Source organism: Tupaia chinensis, unplaced genomic scaffold, assembly GCF_000334495.1.
Source record: "Tupaia chinensis unplaced genomic scaffold, TupChi_1.0 Scaffold000318_1, whole genome shotgun sequence".
In the NCBI taxonomy this organism is placed as follows: domain Eukaryota; kingdom Metazoa; phylum Chordata; class Mammalia; order Scandentia; family Tupaiidae; genus Tupaia; species Tupaia belangeri.
The window spans coordinates 5,211,218-5,236,579 of NW_006159811.1; the positions used below are offsets into that span (position 1 = coordinate 5,211,218).

A 25,362-nucleotide genomic window follows, 5' to 3' on the forward strand; every position below is an offset into this window, starting at 1 on the left:
TAATGATGCAAGAGTAATTAAAAGAATCTATGACAGTCTTCAGAATACTTGCATATCAATTAGTTTTAAAGTATGGTACCAAATTTCATCTTTTTACATTAATTATGTACATTGACATAAACTATAAATGAATACTGTAAGTGAAGCTAGAGTTTAATGTTTTTAAAATGAGAAACAGTACTTCTGATTACACTCAAATATTAGGCCCTCCCATGTGGGCAAATATATTAAGATTTAAAGCAGAAGGTTCTCAAGGGGGGTGCTTCCTCCCTTCCTCCTCCCCACCTCCTTTACTGTAATGGTGGCAACTGCTTCTTTGCCCTTCTTGCCCTGAAATGTGTAATCGAATTGCCCCAACACTAGAGCATCCTCTAAATGAACAGTAGATGATCAAGCAATCATGCAATTCTGCCAAGAACTGCATCTGTAATCTTTCAGCCAGGACTAGACTCTGTGGCCAACCGGGAGCTGAGACAGGAGCACAGTACTTGGTGTGGTATGGGCAATACGATTTCGTCTTTCAATGAGATACATTTTCCCTTTATTTGGCATTTAGCATTTCTCATCTAATTGCCTTTTGTCTTCCTTTAAAAATATTGCCCAGTTGTCACAATATGCCATGTTATTGATTTTGTTTTATTCGACACAAAGTACTGCTCTGTATCAACTGAATGTTGGCTTCCAGCTTTTTCTTAGATCAAAAATGAGCTATTTTTTGACTAGAGGCAAAACTGCTTGCATGGCTATCTGTCAAGAGCCATGGAACATCCAGAGGAGCCTCTGGAAGAGTGAAAAAAAAAAACTATAAAATACCATGTATGCTACATTTATTTGCAATTGATTTTCTCTTCTAAATTTGTGTGAAGAGCCTACTGTTTTGAAAATCAGATCAACTTTAAATGAAAAACAAGATCCCACTCTCTTAAACATCCCCAGAGAAAATCTTTCGATAATTTGAATCATTATCCTTTAAGAATTAAATGGTGTACATCTGGATAATCATGTTCAAAGACATGTATTATGTCTTAAGAAAGCAGGCTTTACCTATGCATTAAAAGACAATAACAACCCTGAGCCTATTACTAAATTTTCCAGATGTTTAGTTTAACATTTTTTGGAACATCTGCAATGGGAGCTGGGGGGCTTCCTTATGTGTATCTTCAAGGCTCAGTTTCATTATGTAACAATTAGCCTAAATGGGCTGGTCATCAGACCTATCTGTAGCTTCTGATGGTAAAAGAAACTTCTCAGAGGGGGAACTCTGAACGTATCATGAAAACAAAACCATCTTTGCTTGTAAGGCTCCCAACATCATTTCAGAAGAATCCAAGTTCTCCAACAGCAAAGTCAGAGCCTATGAAGGACCCATTCTGAGGTTGTCTTCCTTACCTGGTTACAAAACAGAGGCTGACACTGAGCTGTGAAGCACTGGACGGCCCCATTTCTACACACACATTTGGCACACCGGCTCAACTGCCAGTCCTCTCCATCCTGAAACACACGGCCTTCATAGGAACAGGGTTCTGGAAGGTCAAAGAAACATGAATTACTGGGAGGACTGCACCCTATGCTGACCCTAGAACTGACGACATGGGCATGTGGCCAAGGCCGTCACAGGGCTCTGCAGTCAGGGCCTGGTGTACAGAAGGAGGCCTTGTGCTTGGGGTCCAGTAGGACTTTGGGCACTGTCCTGAATCCACGTTTTGTCAATGAAGACTGGTGCGACTTGGAGTCTTGGTTCATACATGGTCTCATTTCCTGCTGGCTTCCCAGGATGGCTTCTCAGTCACCCTCCAGTATACTCTTGTCCAATGTACAAGGCCACCCTCCTCCCATAGCAGGGTCCTGGGTGTTGCTGCCAGGAGGGGGCATGCACCCAGACACCAAGTCACAAGGTAGGTCCCAGGTTGTCTGTGAGGGTCTCCACTGACACCTTGAGCATCCCCAGGCCCAATGGAGTAACACATAAACAGCCAATGAGAAACATGACAGGTTGAGAGAAAGAGATCACAGAGGTGAAGAAAAAGCATCTCCTCCCTCCTTGTTGAATAATAGAACCTACATTTTCACAAATTACATAGTTGGCCCTGGCTGACCCTTCTGTCTCTCTAGCAAAATACCTCTAATATGTCTTTCTCATGCAAGGTCAATGAGAACATCTCTTAGGATTTAGGAAAGACTCTCCCAAACTCAAGACAACCACTCTGCAGGACACTCCCAACTCTGTTGGCCTAGGTATTTTCATTTGCAGGGTTATGTGGCTCCATGTGTCTGTCCATCTTTTTGTGGTGTCTGAAATGCGTGAAGCAAACATTCTAATTTCATCATTTCCTCAGCACACTTTTAATCCCTGGAATGATTCTCCAGGGTAAAAGACTACCAGGAATGGAATAACAAGGGGCCAGAAAGACACAAAGGGTCTTTTTAAAGGAAAAAGGCAAGAATAGAATGTAGTTTCCAGGTGTTATTAAATAAAAGAAGCATGATAGCTATCATGCATCAGGAGAGCATAACGTGGCAATGACAATAATACCCACTTATCATTAAGTCTAGACTATGTGGTTATCAAAATGGAAGGGAGTACATATCCCTACGACATAGTATAAAGTGTGTAGAACAAGCGTGAATTCTAAGGAGAGCATCTGGAAGTGCCCCTGGCTTGCTGAACAAAGCAAGGTGCTTTGGTTTACAGACAGGCAGAATCTCTTCAGCTAGGATGCAATAAAGACAAATGAAAGACTTCCCTGATGCTGTGTGAGTCCTGGAGAAAGATGTTGTGTCATCTCAAAGACCAGCCGGCAGAATTTGTGCTCATGATACTACGTGGAAAAATGACTTGTTCCTCCTAGCCCCCAAGGAGACAGGAAGAACCACCTTGGCTTTACGGAATCACACTAAAGGGTCTCTTCCCTACTCCCTGTCCCTCTAAGGAGCTGTGAGTGAGGAGGAAGGTATCTGGTCAAGGCAAAATGAATAAATTAGAGACTTGTAGAATCCCAAGCTTGGAATAGAGCTTAAATATTTTTTCCAAACTCACACTCTGAAACATTACTCCCGGATAAAGCTGGAGCCATGCTGAGCAAGAAAGAGCTGGAGTGACACCATGTGAATGTCAAGATCCATTTCTATAAGCTCATACTCACTCCCAGGGCCCACACAGATTGGGCAGCAGCTTCCTTCAGGGATGAATTCCAGCTCCTGGTGTCCACACGACAGTGGTGGGCATGGCTGGGGGGTGCATCGGACTTCCCCGTGACTGCAAGAGCACACGCTACAGGGGGAAGAGGCCCACTCTGTCCCATGCTGTGTGTTGGGGGAAAAAGGAAAAAGAAAAGGTTAGTGCCAGAACACAGGCTTTTATTGCAGCCAAACAGAAAAAAACCTGCCTTATATTAAGTAAGGAGAGAGCTCAGGAAAGGTAGAAGAAGCTTCTAAGCTTGTAAGTCAAGACCAGGGGTTTTGCAATGTTCTAAGTCAGAGATCAAATTGAAAGTTGATTTTTCTATTAATACCTCTAAGATTTTGCGTTTGAAATTTCATAAAAACACAAAGAGAAAATTCGAATAACTCAAATCCCATCACTTATAAATTCTCGTCAAGCCCAGAGTAGGCCAGCCCCAGTGGCACAGTGGTAACACATGCTCACAATGATGAAGCCAGGAAGGGAAGTCCCAGGTTCATGTCCCAATGGCTCTCTGTACAAGCCAGGTACATGTGCGCAGGTGCCTGTGACCTCAGCTGGCTGAGGCTGGGGTGGATCACAGCATGCAGACCCTCTTAGGGTTGCCTCTCTCTCAGTCCCACCGTCTTACAGAATAAATCAATAAACAAACCTTAAGAAAAAAAAAATCCAAGGTGGGACTCACAGATGGCATAATGGGTATGTGGCTGGACTTCCACATAGTCAACCACAGTTCGAGTCCCAGACCCAGTGGCTTAAAGCTCACACTGGGCACATGCATATGTGTGCCCCAAATCCCAAGAGGAGAATGGAGTAGAAAAGACTGTGGCGTGGCCATTCCCCCTGGGGGGGATTTCTCACTTTCTGGTGAGCACATGCACCCTATAACAAAAAACTCTCCTTTAGGGAAAAAAAAAAAAAAACAAGGAAAAATAAATACACACAGATATATTGACTGTGTTCTTTATGGTAATGTCATTTCCAATAGCTCTCACTCTGATCCGATTTCCTTTCCTAGAATTTACCTTTCATCCTAATTAGGTCTCACATTCTCTTTCTCTCAACTAGTGGAATGATACTGTGATCCTGAGAAAAGTGTCATAACCAATAGGAGGTACCTGCTTCATCCAGTTCTTCCACGAATTGCAGAGCCAAGTCATTCCTAATGAGGAAGCCTGTCTACGCATGCAGAATGTCCCTAACCCACTTTATGCTGGAACATCATGTTTGAAACCAGCATGTATCAGTGATCTAACAGCCGTGTTTTGAATGATATGATTTATCAAGTACCAAAAGTATCTAAATGAGTCACTCTCATATGCGATGCTGAGTGAGGCAGTTGAATCACCATAAAAAGCTGCAGATACATTGACTGCTTAGAGAGGTGACTGTAAATATATGTCATGTTCTCAATGGCAGAATGAAATAACGGTGGTCTCTCACAAGATACAGGAAAATAATAGCTTTGTGAATAAAGTTTTTTTTTTTTTTTGAGAGATTTTCACTGTAGGGCGCGTGCGCTCGCCAGACAGACAGAGAGAGACATAGAGACAGAAAGCGAGAAATCACCCCCCAGGGGGGATGGTCACGCCGCAATCCCTTCTCCTCCATTCTCCTCTCGGGATCTTGGGCACACATGCACACGCGCCCGGCCTGAGTTTTAAGCCACCGGGTCCGGGACACGAACCGCGGTCGACTACGTGGGAGTCCAGCGACATAGCCATTATGCTAACTGCTGGTTCCCCTGAATAAAGTTTTTTTGAAGTTGTTTTTCCTACAGCATTTTCTTAAATATTGGAACTGCTGTCCTTTATCTCTCTATTCAATCTAGCATGTGAAGATATCTGATTCAGCACAAATCATATATGAACTTCAATAACACATCAAATGTCTAGGTGCTCAGTCAGCTAAATAAAATTTGTGGATTACAACTGTACCATTGAGAAGCATGGACAATAAATTCCCTCTTGTTTCTTCTCCAATCAGCATGAAAATAATTTCTCATCACCCTCAAACATGAAGGATCTCTGTCTTACCTAAGTCGGTCAGCACCCCTTGATTCTGCACATTGCTGCCTGGTCGCAAGCATGCCAAGTTCGACATTACGGGATTACTAATAGCCTGTGCTATTACTGTAGCAAAGTTAGTAACAGGTAGTCCATAGTCATCCAATTATTTGGGAACTAAGTCCTCTCCTTACTCTAATGATTGCTTTCCTCTAATAGACGTAATGAGAGTACCAGAGGACAAGAATGCACGTAAACACATACGCACTGGTTCAGATGAACCAATGGGTTTCCTTAAGTGCACATTGTCAGATCCCAGTTCATCCCTTCCTGCTTTGGGGACTATGCCTAAGTGACTTACTTAATCTTTCTCAACCTCAGCTTCTTCGTTGATAAAAATGAAATGGTATGACAACACCCCCTTCACTGGGCTCTTGGAAGGGTTAAATGATGAGGCCTGCTGAAGAGCCAGCCAAGGGGTGCAGCGTGTAAAAGGTACTCAACAAGCAGACAGTGATGTAAGGGGCCAGGGCATGGGGGAAAGGGGAAGTGCTGGTCAAAGGGTATAAACCTTCAGTACTAAGATGAACAAGTTCTGGGGGTCTAGTGTATTGCATAGGTAGTGATGGCTGTGAACATTAATTAGTGATAATTATTACATGAGGTATATGTACAGTGAGTCATCATATTGTATGCCGTCAATAAATTCTATCTGTACTTATTGATTGAAAATCTTAAAATTAAAAAAAAAGATGCTCTATCCTCTCTCCTTTTAGCACTGCATGAGTTCATGATCATTTTCCCCTTTCACACTTCTGTGCTGAATGTGAACAGTAGAAATAGACACAAATGCAAAGACCAAGTCCTCTTCCATCGCGTTCTCTTTTAAAAAATTTATTTATTTTATTATTTATTCATTCAATATTATTTTTAACATTTGCTATAGGGCACATGTGCTCACCAGAGAGAAAGAAAGTGAGAAAGAGGCAGAGAGAGAGACAGAAAGTGAGTTGCCGGGTCTGGGACTCAAACTGTAGTCAGTCATGTGGGAGTTCAGCACTTTAATCACCACACCATCACTTTCTACTTCTGCTATAATTATACACAAAATTTCAAATATAATATAGCAAATAAATGGGGAAGCCTACAAACTACACGCTAATAAAGGAGGAGGCAATTGACCTTTTCACTTAGAAAGGTCTAAGCACAAAAACAAAATAAGAACTTTAGAAAAAAAAAAGATAGGTTCTGACTAAATAAAGATTGTTAATGCATCAAAAAATATATTATAGGAGCCAGCAGGTGGCATGGTGGTTTAAACACTGGATTCCCATATGATGGGCTACAGTTCAAATCCCAGAACTGGTGGTTTAAAAATCACACCAGGGGGACCAACAGATAGTGAAATGGTTATTTTGCTGGACTCACACATAGTTAACCACAGTTCAAGTCCCAGATCTGGAGGATTACAACTCACACTGGGCACGTGTGCATGCATGCCCAAGATCCCAAGAGGAGAGTGAAAGAGAGGGGACTGCGATGTGGCCATCACCCCAGGGAGTGATTTCTTGCTTTCTTCCTGTCTGTTTCTCTAGCGAGGGCACTCGCTTTTTAGCAAAAATCTCTCTTAAAAACAAAAAAGTATCACGACAAGCACATGTGTGTGCATGCCCAAAATCCCAAAAGGAGAATGGAGGAGAAGGGATTGTGGTGTGGCCATGCCCCGGGGGGGATGATTTCTCACTTTCCCTCTCTCTAACTCTCTGGCAAGCACACATGCCCTATGGCAAAAACCTAAAAAAACTTATATATTATAAATAAAATTAAAAGGCAAATGACAAATTGATTTTTAAAACACTTGCAAATTATATTCATGTGAAGATATCTGATTCAGCACAAATCATATATGAACTTCAATAACACATCAAATGTCTAGGTGCTCAGTCAGCTAAATAAAATTTGTGGATTACAACTGTACCATTGAGAAGCATGGACAATAAATTCCCTCTTGTTTCTTCTCCAATCAGCATGAAAATAATTTCTCATCACCCTCAAACATGAAGGATCTCTGTCTTACCTAAGTCGGTCAGCACCCCTTGATTCTGCACATTGCTGCCTGGTCGCAAGCATGCCAAGTTCGACATTACGGGATTACTAATAGCCTGTGCTATTACTGTAGCAAAGTTAGTAACAGGTAGTCCATAGTCATCCAATTATTTGGGAACTAAGTCCTCTCCTTACTCTAATGATTGCTTTCCTCTAATAGACGTAATGAGAGTACCAGAGGACAAGAATGCACGTAAACACATACGCACTGGTTCAGATGAACCAATGGGTTTCCTTAAGTGCACATTGTCAGATCCCAGTTCATCCCTTCCTGCTTTGGGGACTATGCCTAAGTGACTTACTTAATCTTTCTCAACCTCAGCTTCTTCGTTGATAAAAATGAAATGGTATGACAACACCCCCTTCACTGGGCTCTTGGAAGGGTTAAATGATGAGGCCTGCTGAAGAGCCAGCCAAGGGGTGCAGCGTGTAAAAGGTACTCAACAAGCAGACAGTGATGTAAGGGGCCAGGGCATGGGGGAAAGGGGAAGTGCTGGTCAAAGGGTATAAACCTTCAGTACTAAGATGAACAAGTTCTGGGGGTCTAGTGTATTGCATAGGTAGTGATGGCTGTGAACATTAATTAGTGATAATTATTACATGAGGTATATGTACAGTGAGTCATCATATTGTATGCCGTCAATAAATTCTATCTGTACTTATTGATTGAAAATCTTAAAATTAAAAAAAAAGATGCTCTATCCTCTCTCCTTTTAGCACTGCATGAGTTCATGATCATTTTCCCCTTTCACACTTCTGTGCTGAATGTGAACAGTAGAAATAGACACAAATGCAAAGACCAAGTCCTCTTCCATCGCGTTCTCTTTTAAAAAATTTATTTATTTTATTATTTATTCATTCAATATTATTTTTAACATTTGCTATAGGGCACATGTGCTCACCAGAGAGAAAGAAAGTGAGAAAGAGGCAGAGAGAGAGACAGAAAGTGAGTTGCCGGGTCTGGGACTCAAACTGTAGTCAGTCATGTGGGAGTTCAGCACTTTAATCACCACACCATCACTTTCTACTTCTGCTATAATTATACACAAAATTTCAAATATAATATAGCAAATAAATGGGGAAGCCTACAAACTACACGCTAATAAAGGAGGAGGCAATTGACCTTTTCACTTAGAAAGGTCTAAGCACAAAAACAAAATAAGAACTTTAGAAAAAAAAAAGATAGGTTCTGACTAAATAAAGATTGTTAATGCATCAAAAAATATATTATAGGAGCCAGCAGGTGGCATGGTGGTTTAAACACTGGATTCCCATATGATGGGCTACAGTTCAAATCCCAGAACTGGTGGTTTAAAAATCACACCAGGGGGACCAACAGATAGTGAAATGGTTATTTTGCTGGACTCACACATAGTTAACCACAGTTCAAGTCCCAGATCTGGAGGATTACAACTCACACTGGGCACGTGTGCATGCATGCCCAAGATCCCAAGAGGAGAGTGAAAGAGAGGGGACTGCGATGTGGCCATCACCCCAGGGAGTGATTTCTTGCTTTCTTCCTGTCTGTTTCTCTAGCGAGGGCACTCGCTTTTTAGCAAAAATCTCTCTTAAAAACAAAAAAGTATCACGACAAGCACATGTGTGTGCATGCCCAAAATCCCAAAAGGAGAATGGAGGAGAAGGGATTGTGGTGTGGCCATGCCCCGGGGGGGATGATTTCTCACTTTCCCTCTCTCTAACTCTCTGGCAAGCACACATGCCCTATGGCAAAAACCTAAAAAAACTTATATATTATAAATAAAATTAAAAGGCAAATGACAAATTGATTTTTAAAACACTTGCAAATTATATTAATCAGAACTAAATTCTAATAAGTAAAAGCACTTAACAAGAAATAAGAAAAGGCAAACATTGCAACTGAAGAAATGGCAATAAGCTTACAGATCTTCAATTTTATTAACTGCAAAGAAATAGTAATTAAAACAAAGCGTGAATAACATCTTCTAATATCAAATATGGGAGGAGTTTTAAATTCCTAATAAATGACAACTGATAAAGCTTAGTGAAATGGGATTCTCAGACATAGAAACCTTCCCTTACTATGGGATCTGCAATAACTCAACCCCAGGTGGGGCCTACCCAAGGTAATCACACTTGAAAAGAGGTTACACTATCTGAGATATTCCCACTGCGTTTATCATTAGTCACAGACAATTTAAAATTAAATTTTGATGACTATAGATGTCACAGCTTTAATATCCCAAATCTTCAGATGCTCTGACCCACTAATTTCACTTTATAGTTATTCGAAGAAAATAATTAATGTCAGATAAAAAGGTTTAAATATAAGGAATTCCATCTTACAGTTCTTTGTAACAAATATGAAATATTTTAGGAAAAACTGAAAGCTACACGGATGCCTCATAAAAGGAAATCATGTTCTCCAACAGTATGCTGGCTCCTACTCACAGTAGAACATTATGTAAATAGACAAGACACAAAGCACAGCCCAACGGCATGTGTGTGAAAACACCTATCTGTGTGTGTCATCTGTCTCTCTCTTTCTCTCCGCAGCCCTCCCCCCAAAACTGAGAACATCAATAGTAGTTTTCAGAGTATTGGGATTACTGAGTTTTGTTTCCTACTTGTATATTTTTGTTTTCCAAATTCTCACCAATAAAACATTTTAATTTTTGTTATGTGAAAGAAATGATTATTTAAAATATCTAACAACTCATTTTCATATAGTACATAAAGTCGCATTTGAAGTCATGTTTGAAACAACTCAAAGTGAAATTCTTTGTTTTACTAAAAGTTAGGATACTGCGTCTGAACATCTCAACAGCATACTTCATTAAAACAAGAGCTTGTTTTTGTTACTATTAAGAAAAATGGGAGGGTGCAGGTAGCATAGCGGTTAAGGCACTTGATTTCCACATGGTCAACCATGGTTCAAGTCCCAGACCTGGCAACTTGAAAATCATCTCAAGTGTGTGTGCACGCATGACGAAAATCCCAAGAGGAGAGTAGAGGAGAGTGGCACGGCCATTCCATGCCCCCACCCTCTGACCCTGGGGGGGTGTTTTCTCACTTTTCCTCTCACTGTCTCTCTCTATCTCTTTCCAGTGAGCATACCCATTCTATTGCAAAACCCTAAAAAAAAGTAAAGAAACATGATCATTTCTAAAACAATTGCAACCACTTTTTGAATAAAGACCACAAAAATTAATTATAATAACAATACGTCAATCACCAAAGGTTTTTGCCTGTAAAATGAAAGGGCTATACTAGACAGTGTCTTTGGCACCTTCAAGCTCTCAGAACATGTGACTCTATTTTCTAACCCAAGAGACATAAAGCAATGGAATCTCCCTTCACAATAAGTTTGAAAATTATGGGACTAACAGAGAACATTTAGCAGGGAGATTCCATTGCTTGAGATGAAAGCCACAGAGGAAGCTTCACATGGTTACCCAAAGTGCACAGCATGATGGGAGGAATTACTGCCATATCTCAAGGGAACAAGTCTCTAAAGACCCTCCATTTTTTTGAGAGAGAGATTCTACTCACAGTAGAACATTATGTAAATAGACAAGACACAAAGCACAGCCCAACGGCATGTGTGTGAAAACACCTATCTGTGTGTGTCATCTGTCTCTCTCTTTCTCTCCGCAGCCCTCCCCCCAAAACTGAGAACATCAATAGTAGTTTTCAGAGTATTGGGATTACTGAGTTTTGTTTCCTACTTGTATATTTTTGTTTTCCAAATTCTCACCAATAAAACATTTTAATTTTTGTTATGTGAAAGAAATGATTATTTAAAATATCTAACAACTCATTTTCATATAGTACATAAAGTCGCATTTGAAGTCATGTTTGAAACAACTCAAAGTGAAATTCTTTGTTTTACTAAAAGTTAGGATACTGCGTCTGAACATCTCAACAGCATACTTCATTAAAACAAGAGCTTGTTTTTGTTACTATTAAGAAAAATGGGAGCGTGCAGGTAGCATAGCGGTTAAGGCACTTGATTTCCACATGGTCAACCATGGTTCAAGTCCCAGACCTGGCAACTTGAAAATCATCTCAAGTGTGTGTGCACGCATGACGAAAATCCCAAGAGGAGAGTAGAGGAGAGTGGCACGGCCATTCCATGCCCCCACCCTCTGACCCTGGGGGGGTGTTTTCTCACTTTTCCTCTCACTGTCTCTCTCTATCTCTTTCCAGTGAGCATACCCATTCTATTGCAAAACCCTAAAAAAAAGTAAAGAAACATGATCATTTCTAAAACAATTGCAACCACTTTTTGAATAAAGACCACAAAAATTAATTATAATAACAATACGTCAATCACCAAAGGTTTTTGCCTGTAAAATGAAAGGGCTATACTAGACAGTGTCTTTGGCACCTTCAAGCTCTCAGAACATGTGACTCTATTTTCTAACCCAAGAGACATAAAGCAATGGAATCTCCCTTCACAATAAGTTTGAAAATTATGGGACTAACAGAGAACATTTAGCAGGGAGATTCCATTGCTTGAGATGAAAGCCACAGAGGAAGCTTCACATGGTTACCCAAAGTGCACAGCATGATGGGAGGAATTACTGCCATATCTCAAGGGAACAAGTCTCTAAAGACCCTCCATTTTTTTGAGAGAGAGATTTTTGCTATAGGGCACGTGCACTAGCCAGAGAAAAAGAGACAAGGAGACAGGAAGCAAGAAATCACCCCCTAGGGTGGATGACCATGCCATAACCCCTTCTCCATTCTCCTCTCAGGATCATGGGCAGGCATGCATACACACCTAGCATGAGTTTCAAACCACCAGGTCCAGGACTTGAACCGCAGTTGACCACATGTGAGTTCAGTGCCTTAACCACTATGCCACCTGCTGGCCCTGAGAGCCTCCATTTTTGCCTCCTACTCCTGTGGCTGAAAACACTGACACCTTCATCCCCAGAGTGTTGTGAGGATTGACCACGCTTGAAAAGCATCCATCTCGGAGATCAAGTAGTCCAGCACATGCTAAGATATGTGTGTATGTATGTGTGAGTATGTGTATATGTGTATTTCATAGTGTTCTACATACCCATTTTCGAATGCATTATATTTTAATAAACACATTGTAGCAGCAAAGAAAGGAATAATAGATGCACAAAGCAATGTTCCCACAAGACCCGGTTTTAGCTGTGCCATCTTAACCTCATTAATACTCCTTTGAAAACATGAAATTTTGACACTAGGCAAAAGTGAATTCTATAGACAACATCTTAAATATATGCTTCTGCATAGTCAACTAATAAGTTGGCTTGGCTGTTGACATAAGTCCAAAGGAAAGATAAGGTCATAAAGCATTTGCCTGGCTTACTGACAGAACAAAAAAATAATTTTTCTTCATATAATTTGTTCCTGTTAGGAAGTTATAGAACCAGAATACTAAATATCTGGGAATGTTCAGTGCACATTATAATTATATCCTCTCCTTTGAGGAGAACAAGGCTGCAGAATTCAATATTCATTTCTTCCCTCACACACACAGATGAGTTCTTTCAGCCTCACAGGCAAAGTGAGTAGACCTCTCCCCCGTTCTTCTGTTCAACAAGGCATTACCATCTGCCATTTTATTTTGCAGTGAACCTTCAAGCATTGTCTTCAGATTTGACATTATCTGGTGCTGAGATTAAATTAGGTAAAAGGAAAAGAAAGAAACTAATGGTCCTTTACCCTTCCTTTCACAAGCTAATTTTTTCCTCCTGTTCCACTCCTGGCCCATCACTCCCTAGGGAGATTCAAACAACTATTAGTAGAACACATTGGAGACATGTCTCCCTGGCTCGTTGGCAAGGCTAGATGCAGATACAAAGGTGAACCTGAAAGTACAGTTTCAGGAAAAGTCATAGGTAAAACAGCCCCCAAATCCTGGTTGTAAGAAACCAATGCAACACTCTAAAATAACCTAGAGTCAGCCAAAAGGTTTAAGTGTTTTCCTTCCTCCGGGAAAGAGCCTGAGACTTGTCTCAACTTGCTGAGGCATAGGTTATACAAGATCCTGCCTTACTCTCTAGTGAGGCGCGGCTGTTCTGCGAGGGCAGCCTTCTCATGCAGTCCTGGGCTCAACTCATCCTTGACTTGTCTTGCTTAAGGACAGTATTATTTCAGCTGTTTCCCTCCGGCCACACCCAGTCTACCCTAAAGCCTCTTCTAAATCTCTCTTAGGGGAAAGCTTCCACTGCGAATCACCCTCCCAATGTTCTTAAAACACCAGGCTATTTTACAGCTGCTGGGAAAGTCTTCATAACCTGCCCTATGGGACGTGAGCCAGAGGCTAAAAAGAGAGGATTACTGCTTTTCTGCAGGGGAGGAATGTATTCTGAAAACTACTTCCCAAACAAACTGAAAGCACAAAAAAGAAAGGGTTGAAAATTTCAGGAAAATCCTCATGAAGCAAGTGAAGAAGTGAAACTCAAGACAGAGCCAGAAAAGCATTTACCACACTTGAGAAAATGAACGATACAAAGAGGGATTTGATAAGAAACCAAGCGAAGTGAAGAGAGAAAGAGAAGAAGGACAGGAAGAAACATCATTTTAATTCATTATTAATATGAAAATGAGAAGATTTTTGTCTCAACTTAAAAATTAATCTTCTAACTCTACTTGAGGAAGCAAACCACTAAAGTTTTTTTCCCCAAAAAAAGAGATAGAGTTCTTGAAATTCAGTCTTTTTCTCAGTTAATTCAAGTGCTAGAAATATAACATTTTCTGAAGGATCGAATTTTGTTGCATATGGGAAAACAGTACATGGGAATGTTCTTACCCAGCTTGGAGCCTTCTACATGATGCATTACTGCAGAAATGAACTGCCAGGGAGGAGGAAGACCAGAAGAAGGACTTGCTGAGCTCTCCCAGCAAATGTGAGATGACGAGGGGATTTCTAACTAACCTCCAGAAGATCTGTGGTTCCAGATATACTTAGCCACAAGGTCAGTGCCCAACATACCCTTGGGATGAGGACATGGACAACCTGGAGAGCAGATCTGCTAACTGTTTGAGTATGTCATTCACCAAGGTTTATTGAGCACCTACTCTCACAAAACCTCAGTGCTAAGTGCCAGGGTAGGTAAAAGGCAAAGGAGATCATTATAAAGATAAATCAATAAAAAAAAAAAAAAGTCAAAGTCCTCAGGCATCTTGAGAGAGAAGATTCAAACACTTACTGGATGCTAATTTACTTTGTCTCTCGTTCTACCTCTTACTAAGACATCTGTTTTTAACCCAAGTCCTGACCTCATTTTGGATCCTAATAGTAAAGGAACTATTATTTATTGAAAAGATGCAGCTTGGTGTTTTTCACCTTGAATATACACCTACTCCAGTCAGTATGAATTGGCATTATTTCCACTAGCAATCTGCCCGGCAGCACTATCCACTTCACAGGGACCTTCTTTTGTTGCATTTAAAGTTGACACCATCCTACGTAAGAGACTGAGTGAAGCAGCACCTGGTGATACGTGCATGAAGACATTCTCAGCGGAGATCCTGCTCAGGCGTCTTTCAGCCACACATTGTGCAGGAGTGAAAGAGTGGCTTCCTCGTGCAATTAGGAAACAGAGCTTGAGTAAGATGATCCTGTCCCACAGGGAAGTGAGTGCTACACTTGCTTACTTTTCACTCCACACGCTGAATAGGGTGGACATATCAAATCCTGCTAACCTATGCTCTCTTCTGAATGGGTAGAGACACTAACTTAGGGAAAGTTTTGTCTCAGGTGGAAGAACTTTTCATCATATTCAACCTCGCTTACTTCCTCAGCGTAACATTTAACTAAGAGTGGAGATTAACTGCCTATTTTCATCATTTCTACTATAAACCTTGCAATGGTATTTTAAATCTATATTTAATATCTCTAAATTAATCCTAAAGGATCTGGAATAAGAAAGTATAATTAAAAAGAAAAAAATAAAAACTTAGATGGGGGTGAAGGAGAATGTTTTGCCTCCTAGGGGAAATCGGGCCCTGTCTGCAGACATTTCTGGTTTGTCATGACTAGGGGGAGCTACCAACATCTAACGGCTAGAGGCCATCGATGCTGCTACACACCCTGCAATGCATAAAACAGCCCCCACACCAAAGCCTAAATGTTATTAGTACTGAACTTGAGACAGTCTACCCTAATAAAAAAAAAAGCTCTGGGGACTAGCAGTTGGCGTAATGGCTATGTCATCGGACTCCCATGTAGTCGACCGCGGATTAAGTCCCGGACCTGGTGGCTTTAACTGACACCGAGCACATGTGCAAGCGTGCCCAAGATCCCAAGAGGAGAATGGAGGAGAAGGGATTGCAGCATGGCTATCCCCTCTGGGGGTGATTTCTTGCTTTCTGTCTCTCTGTTTCTGGCAAGTGCAGGCGTCCTATAACAAAAACTTTTCAAAAAAAAAAAAAAGAGCTCTAAATTGGAAAGGTTCTAGGCCAAGTCATATCGCATACTAGTAATATGACATTGGGTAAGTACCTTAAGCTCTTTGCAATTCATTGTTTTCATCTTTGGCATGGAAGTAATAATAGCTGCTCTACTCACCAAGTGAGGGCTGTTTTTAAGTACCAAGTGAAAAAATGCATACAGTACACAAAAGGGAGGTAAGGAAGTCCTTTTTTTATTTTATTATTCATCATCACACTTCTTCAATATTCTCAGACTGCTATTTATACAGACATAAATTCAACCTACAAATACTTACATAGGCCCTGTGAAATAAAAAGAAACTTTCAATCATATTTAAGAACTCTAAATGCCCACAGAAAGTCAAATGAGCAACAGGTCCTCCATAGCCCAAGCAAAGAAAAAATGCTTCTCCTGTCAACACGAGTTTAACATTCTGCTCTTCCTTGTCAATGATCTACAGACAGAGAATCATCCTGGGGTCAGAAAACACTTACCTCGTGGATTTTGTTTTCATGATGGCAAGATCCAGGAGTCCTCGACACGCACTCAGGGCAGCACTGGTTGGCAGCTATTTGGAGTACTTCTCCCTGAGCATTTGAGAGCAGCTGAGTGTAAAACAGCAGTAGCACACACAGTCACAATGGCTCATCAAACCCACTAAATCTCATGAGTTTCCAGGGGTGACAAAAATAAACAGATACAATGAAAGGATTCTCTCTGGCAAGATGAGCTCATAGACAAAATGAAATCAACCCCCTTGTGAAATGAATTTCTTTGAAAACAATATCTGCATCTTTGTACATCTAATGAAGTTAAGATTTTTTTCACTGGAAATGCTCTACCTGAGGGTCACATAAGCTAAGCAGTTTCTCTCAGGTGGGAAGAGAAAGAAGACAGGTGGGGGTTGACCGTAAAAAGGACAGGTTTTCTAGGTATCTTAGAGACACACAGGAGAGCCAGCAGAGAGGAGGGGAGGTCCTGCTGGTTAACTTTTACCAGAGACGCAGGAGGCAAAGCACATGGGGCAGGAGGCTGAGGACAAAGTAGGGACAGGAAGCCTTTTTGGGGTGAGGTGTCACATATGCATATGGTGTGAGCTTCATTAAAGAGCTACATTGCTTTTCAAAGTTTCTATAATTGCAGTTGTGTTTCTTGATACCATTAAGAGAATGGGCTACCATCTGATACCCCAGGATTAGTGAGGAGTTGTCAAATGTTAACTAATTGCCTATTTGCAACTGTGAAGAATCTGATAATGTACAAATTATTAAAATACAGAGCAAAGAGCAAAGTTGGTCTTTGGGCTCGGTGAGGTGATTCTCCTGTTAGACCCTCTTACTCACGTTACAGACTTCAGGATTTTTCCCAAGTCTAGACAATGTGGCCAAACAGGAAATAAACAATTTTGACCAAAAGTAGCAGGAGACTCTGCATTAGGCTGGAAATCATGACTGGATAAAAGTCTACAAAGAATTCACCCAGTAGAATGAAAAAAAAAATTGTGTGTGTGTGTGTGCATGTGTGTATAAATGTTCTCTTGTTATTTTGTTTGCTTCTATTAAAAAAAAAATTGCATGTACAAGAGAATTCTAATTTTATATAACTATATCCACAAGAGTAGATGGGAAATGGAATCAATACTTTACAACTAAATATAATCCACTAAATAATAAATTTATCAATAAACAATCACCAAATTCTTATTTGCTTGATAAAAGATGAAACTTACATGATATGCACATACACTGCAACATTAATGACTTTTCAGACAAGTGCCCTCTGAACCCAAGAAAAAATTACACTTGTCTAATTTCTACTAAGACACTAACAGAAACCATCTTAGCCTAATTTCCACCAAGAATTTCATACAGATAGAAAATGAGATAATCCAAGTGTTGTTTATATTCTAACATGGAAGCAGAGGGCCAGGAAGAAAGGCAGATAGAATAGAAAACTTCAAGGGATATTTCATGTACCCAAATTCGTTTTGTTTTATATACAAATTAATTTTCATACTTGGCTCCCAAAACTAAATGTACGAATATAATATTCTTTATTCATGAGTGATAGTGAGTGATGGAAGGGACCTTGGCTGATTTATTAAACTTCTGGTGGGACAGAAAGAGCTAAGCTAAAGGAACAGCAAATAATTTTGCAGGCAGGTGTTTGGAGATTGAGAAACAGGGAGTTTCTGCCCCCACCCATGTAACTCTGAATGGTTTGGAGAGCTACTGTGATATGGAGCACACAGGCCCTGGCTCCTCTAGGCTTTGCACTGGGAAACACTGAAAAGTGACCACATGGGCAAGAGACATCAGTGAAGATGGCCAAGGGAGCTGGGCGAGATTCTAGCTCAGGATCTAGATGAACCAACAAACTATAATAATGATAAGTTGATAATCATAGCTCATACTTACTGAGTGCTTATAACAGCCACATACTCTTCTAGACAAACACCCACACATGCATGCATGTGTGCACACAGGAGAAGTTCAGAAAATGGTACTGAAGTATGAGTTTATTTTAGTAAAAAAAAAAAAAGAATCCATTTATAGTTTTTTCATAATATTCATCTTCTATGAACTTTTTGGAAGACCACTTGTATATGTATGTGTGCGTGCATGTGCATGTGTATGTGTATGTGCGCATTTGTGTATGTGCAGAGAGGGTGAGAGTTTAATTCTCACAACTTTACTGGGTATATCTTATTATTATCTGTGTTAAGGTTTGCAGACAAAACCCCACCAAGTAACACAGTGCTCCTTTGCATGACATTGTCATCTGTGCATAGATTTCTCCAGAAATCCCTAAAGAGAGGACTGGTTGTGAAAGGACTGGTAAAATATTCAAGGTTCTAAATCCTATGAGTACTTTCTACCCTATGCCTAGACATCATTCTGGACAACTTCAGTGTCCATGAATTTGCCCAGTCCAACATTCTATCCTTGAGGATACATACTCAGAGCCACCTTGATTCAAGCAACCCTCACCTCTACTTCACTTGAGCTCCCCACAGCCATATGAACCCTCAGTCCTGTCCACACTCCAAACTACTGTACACCAAAAATCTTCAACTCTCTGAAACTGAGCCTCCTAGACTTCAGCTCCAGTTCACTCTCATTCCCACTCATCTTCACATTTCCTTCAAAGATGTCCTTGAGCCCTTATTTCCTTGTAGCCATTCAGCTGGCCTCAATTTCCAATTCCTGTTAGCCTCAACACCCACCACTTCCTGCATCTCTGTCCTTCTACTTTATGAGCATGAGTAAGTCTCAGTTCTGGATCTAGCCCATAACTTGCTTTATCTTCTTTTATACTTGACAGGTAAGTACTGATGAGAATACCATGCAGCTTGGTACCCCCGCAGTTCATGGTCTTCTGCTCCCACAGATCCTTAACAAAGGCTTTACCTTGACTTTGGTCAGTCCCTTTCTCTCCCCTCAGTGAATCCCCAACTGAATTTTTCTTTTTTTGTTTTTTTGAAAGGTTTTCACTATAGGGCGGGTGCACTCGCCAGACAGACAGAGAGAGACATAGAGACAGAAAGCAAGAAATCACCCCCCAGAGGGGACGGTCACGCCGCAATCCCTTCTCCTCCATTCTCCTCTCAGGATCTTGGGTGGGCACGCATGCACACGCGCCTGGCGTGAGTTTTAAGCCACCGGGTCCGGGAAGTGAACTGCGGTCAACTACGTGGGAGTCCAGCGACATAACTGCTGGTTCCCCCAACTGAATTTCAAAGTCTCATTTGGTATAAACTACTTCTGTATCCTGCCCCTTTTCTTACCCACAAAGTTAACTATCTTTGTATCCATCAATAACTTTTGCTTTCCATTCTTAGAGAATTAGATTGTCCCTTATACCCAAGACTCATCCTGTGCTCCACCTCCCATACTCTGTTCGTCTCCAGAAACCATTCATTTGCCCCATCCCTTCTCTTCTCCCACAGCCTCCTAGCTTCAGTTTCTCTAAGTTGGATCATTCTTCTTTCCCTCCTAAGGTGATCATGTCTTTCTCATGTTAGTAACAAAACTAAAAAGCAAAACCCCCTCCTTTCCCTTGCGTGGCCATTCTACAAATACTAACGGAGTGTTCTCTGGGTGCATGCGCTGTGCTGTCTGATGAGTTGCAACAGTGAAGCAGACAAGAGTCCTGCCCTTGAGGAGCTAAGAGACTGGAGAAAGAAGCAGACAAGTAAAAAAGCATTTGCTGTCTAGACAAGGGGTATTGTACAAGTAAACACAAAGCACACAGGAGGACTTGAAGGTTGGGAAGGGGAGAGTCAAAGAAACTACACAGTTCTATGTTGTCTACCCAATGTCCTAATTTGCTCCTTGTACTCCCAGTAAGGCAATATCTTTTACTTCGCATTCCTTTCCTTACTTTGAATCACTCCTCAAACCTCTGCAACACAATTCAATTCTCACCACTCCACGGACACCAACCTTGGTGTGGCCACCAGGGGCTCATACTTTGCCAAATCCAATGGATCATATGAAATCCTTCCCTTACTTATTCCCTTAACTGTGATCAACACTGTCAACACAGACTTTCTGGAAGTTCTGGTGATCATAACACAGTGCTCTTGTTCGACCCCTTCAAACCTTTCACCTCTCTGACAATGCCTTCTTAATCTTCGTAAGCTCCTCACTGATGTTCACCTCCACTTAAATGACTGTTCCTCAAACTCCATCTTTGGTCTTGCACTTGTTTATCACCTATCTGTGGATGATATCATTAAACCGTTGCACTACTGTCTCTCTGCTGATGACACCCACACGGTTCTCCAGGCCTGTCCTCTCTAAGCTCTAGACTCCTATACTATAAAGCTCTAGACTCCTATACTGTATCCAGCTGCCTTTTGAACATATCCTCCTGGCTCTTCCCTGCACACTTCAAACTCAATGTGTCCCACACTGAAATAATCAGGTATATTTCTCCAGATGGGCTGCTCAATATCAGCTGGTGATTCTAATAACCACCTAAGTCATAAAGCCATAGATATGGAAGCCATTTCTCCACTTCTTTTTCCTCATCCTCCTATCTTCAATCAGTTCTGCTGATTTGTCCTCCAAATATATATGAAACCTGTACTTTGCTCTTGATCCCAGTGCTCTAATTCAGGTATTCATTCATTCATCTGAAATAGTTTCACAGACGCTGAACTGATCCTCTCATTTCTTTTATCTTGCATTATCTTTGTACCAGTAAGACCTTTCTGAAAGAAAAGCTGACCATTTCATCATAATGCTTGAAATCTTCATTAATATTCTATCATTTAAAAAATAAAATTCCAAGCTCCCTAGTACAGCAGACAAGACTCTTCATAACTTTGAACTTATCAACTTTCTAGCCTCATTTCTCATTCATTCAGTCGGTCAAAAAATATTTATTGAGTGTCTACCATGTGTCAGGTGCTATTGTAGATGTGGAGAATATATAGTAAATAAAAAACACAGTAAACATGAAATATCAGTAAAATATATATAGTATGTCAGATAGGAGTTAGTGCCAAGAAGAAAAATCAAGTATGGAAAAAGGATATAAAGTATAGGGTGGGGTGGAGATTTGTCAATTTAAAATCAAATGGCATTTAGGCAAGACTTAACGGAAGTAACTGTATAAAGGACCAACACACAGAAAGAGAGATACATGCAGGGTCTTCAAAAACTTCATAGAAAATGCATATCTTGGAAAAACCGTACGGATCTCAAAATTTTTCGACACAACAATAAATTCATACTTTGATTCTGTTTTTCCATGAACTTTCTGAAGTCCCTTCATGTTTCTCCTGGGCACACTTCTGCTATAAGGTCTTTGTACTTTGTTATTTCTACTAAAATGGTTCCATCTCAGACATCAACGTGTATACCCAGGGAGTATGAGGAGGCTTGATGTGTGAAGCAGACTGAGAAAGGGAGAGAACAGTACAAGAGTAATTTAATTAGAGGAGAATAGTAGTTCCTTAAAGGTCATTGTTGAGGAGTCACTCTAAGTGAGAAGAGAAGTCATTGGGAGCCACTGGAGGGATGTGAGGAGAGAAGTAACATGCTCTGACCTCAATTTTAATAGGATCACCATAGCTGCTATATCAAGATTACAGTGAAAAAGGCAAATACAGAAACCGGAAACCAGTTAAGAGGCTACTGTGAGAATCCAGGCAAAACGTGAAAATAGAAGGCAGAGCAGAGAAGTGCATTTGGAATGTGCTGCTTTATGAAGGAAGCGCTGAGGATTTGCTAATGTCCTGGATGTGGGAGAACAGGGAAAATCAAAGATGACTTTCTTTTTTCCTGGTCTGCGCAACTAGGAGAATGGAGTTGCTGTTTACTAAGATGAAAAAATATTTTTAGAGAATTAGGGAGGGACAAATTCACAAGTTTTATAAGAGCAGGATCAGAAACTAGTTCTTTAAAGGGGAGATGATAAATATCTGAGCCTTTGGGAGTCACATGGGGGTACATCACAACTACACAACTCTAAAACTGCAATGCAAAAGTAGACAAGCACAATACTGCAACCCATGAGTGTGTCAGTGTTCCAATAAAACTTTATTTATGAACACTGACGCTTGATTTCATATCATTTTCACATCATAAAATAATGTTCTCAATGTTTTTCAACCATGTAAACATATTAAAAAAAAAAACCTTCTTAGTTTATAGGCTGTAGAAAAGCAAGCAGCAGGGAAGATTTAGACTACTGACCTCTGTTCTAGAACTTGTTTGGTTTTCAGCAATACAATCTATGACTTCTAACATTTAATTCAGCTGTAATTATCCATGTGAATAGGGGAGGACATTTTTTCATTGCCTTTCTGTCACCAGCCCAGATTCTGACATGAGTTGCTTAGCAAGACAAACTGGGATCTTTATTTTAGACATATTTACTCCATAAAATAGAAAAGCCCCATAATAGGCAACAAAACATTACAAATTTGGTAACATTTAATATATTCTCACCTTCTCAAAAATAAACCCATGCAGAAACTAAGGAATACCCTTAAAGGTATATCTTCACTCCAATGGGGGAGAGAGGCATCAGAAAACTAGAAAAATAAACTGTGTTTGTGAAACTGATAGACTGCTTTTAAAAGGAAATAATTGGTCTTCTCCTGGGAGTTTCAAATGCTCACATTTTAAGCTTAAGTTTTTCTTTCTTTTTTTTTAATAGATTCACTGTAAAAAGAAAAGAGTCAGCACCTAGGGAAAAAAATTATTCTTACAGAATAGATGTGTCAAAAAAAAAGACCCTGAAATTTTTTAACTCATGGATTTGGTCAGATGCACAATTTCTTGAGTCACAGACTCCTGCACTAGGGAGCCCAATAATTGTACAATAACGCAATCAGTGGTAGACCTCAGTGATGTTTTTAGAAAATCATTATCAAGAGGTCAGTCCTGAGTACTAGCAGTTAGTTAGTAATGGCTATGTCACTGGACTCCCATGAGTTGACCGCAGTTCCGAGTCCTGGACCTGGTGGAATAAACTCACGCTGGGCGCATGTGCATGTGTGCCCAAGATCCCAAGAGGAGAACGGAGGAGAAGGGATTGAGGCGTGGGCATCCCTCTGGGGAGTGATCTGTCAGTTTCTGTCTCTCTATCTCTCTCTGTCTTTCTGGCGAGTGCATGCACTCTATGGCAAATACTTCTCCAAAAAAAAGAAGTTAGTCCTAACTTGGAATCCACTTGATGTTTTGTAAATGTTGCGGTTAGTATCAGTAGTTTTGGCATCTGTCAAACTTGGTGTAAAATCTGTGGGTAGCAATTTATTAATTACAAGATCATGATTAAGTTGCTTAAAATCTCCAGGCTTCACTTTCTTAATCTACGAAGTAGGGATTAAGATACCTACACCTTATCATATTAACTGGGATAATATTTGTAAAATCTTTAACTGAATGTCTGGTCCAGAATAAATGTTCAATAAATGGAAATTCGGATATTTTTAGATACAGTATGTTAAAATTCTCTTTCTCACTTCACAAAGCTTCCAGTAAGAAATGGGGATAAATGTTAAAACAGATGACTGAAAAGATGTAAAAAGCCACCCCTTCACTCATTTTACCAGTACATGTAGGACACAATTAGGACGCCATACCTTCTCAAAGGCACACTGAGGGTTTCTGCAAACAGCAGGTTTGCAGATAACGATATCACCATGGCAACGGCAGTACTGGCATGAATCGGGCTTCCAAACTGTGGCATCCTGCAAAGAAGCACAAGCTCTGATTTAAAAACTGATCAGTCAAGGTATGAGCACACCATCGATAGCCCTCTCTCTGAACAATTAAAAGGCAACAAAAGTCACAGGCACACCACACAGGGTCCTTGCTGGGCACTGATTAAACCCTGAGAGGCAATAAAAGCAGTCTAATCTATTCCACAACAGTCAGGCCACGTAGCTAAGACAAGGGCACGCAGCACAGAGCTGTCGATACCCAGAGTAAAAACCATCGATTGGCCTGAAACCTCCAGAGGACAACCCTCTCCCTGACTTGAAGTTTCTCTTTGTTGTTAACTAGCAGAAACCATCAGAGCGTGTTTAAAGGAAAATGACACTTGGACGAGCACTAACAGGCATCCTGAAAGCAGTATTCGCCACTAGATGTTATAAACAGCTCAGACTTCACGTTGCATATCTTCGCTTCTATCTCCTTGAGCACTCATTGTAAGTAAGAAGCATGTGCGTGAGCGCTTCCATTTTTTTAAAGACAGACCCCCCCCCATACATGTAGTGGCAGCTATGAGGAGCCTAGCTGTGTGCTAGGTACACTGAAGGACAAATGGACCTCAGTAAGTGTGGATGCCATCAATAAGGAACTCACAGACAATTCTGGGTCAAGAACTTGAGGGAATTAAACAGACGGAAAGTGATGAAACTATGTCGTTACTCTCTGGGCTCAGCGAGTCTCAGATTTCTTTTCTATTTCTCACTTCCCATCATGCTGAATCTACACGTCAATTGTGACTATTTGTAAGTAACTCTCAATCTAACTGTTTCATAGATTCCACAGAGACCTGAGTCTCTCCCACTGAAAGGCTGTTCTGGGGCTAGCTAGTGATATTGTGGTTAAGGCAACTGGAGTCTACACGGCCAGCCAGGTGAATCAAATCCTGGACTCAGAAGCCTGAGAAACATGCCAGGCACATGAGCATGTGTACCCCAAATCCTGAAAGACAGGGAAAATGGAGAAGGGACTGGGGTGTGACCATCCCCATGGGGGGTGCTTTCTCACTCTCTCTCTCTCGCTCTTTCTATCTGGTGAGTTCGTGCACTCTCTGATAAAAAATTTTAAAAGGAGGAGAAGGGAGGGAGGGAGGCACATCGTTTGGAGGGTTTTGATTTGAAGCAGTAAAGATACCATAAGCTATACTGAATGAAATTCATTTTCCTAGAGAGTTCCTAATGCGAACTCCTACTCTGTACAATTGAAAATAGCCACATTGTTTGGCTTCATGTTAAACACTAACTCTTGGGCTAGTAGTTACATTGCTGGACTCCTACATGGCCAATCACAGTTCAAGTCCCAGATCCAGCAGCTTGAAACTCAAGGCTGGGTTTGTATGTGTGTGTGCCCAAAATCCCTGGAGGAGAATGGAGGAGAAGGGATTATAGTATGGCCATCCCCCCTGGGGGGGGGGGATTTCTCGATTTCCGTTTCACG

At 40.8% G+C, this 25,362-nt stretch overlaps 1 protein-coding gene across 1 annotated transcript in view; it reads right to left on the minus strand.

Annotated features, from left to right (window-relative positions):
* The window catches only part of FRAS1 (Fraser extracellular matrix complex subunit 1), a 321,939-nt gene extending 297,661 nt beyond the window's left edge, over positions 1 to 24,278 (minus strand). The window contains 5 exon segments of the mRNA XM_027773018.1: positions 1,390 to 1,523; positions 3,144 to 3,303; positions 16,189 to 16,281; positions 23,796 to 23,903; positions 24,273 to 24,278. Of these exon segments, the coding sequence (XP_027628819.1) occupies positions 1,390 to 1,523; positions 3,144 to 3,303; positions 16,189 to 16,281; positions 23,796 to 23,903; positions 24,273 to 24,278 (501 nt within the window).
* Positions 24,279 to 25,362: the final 1,084 nt, after the last annotated feature.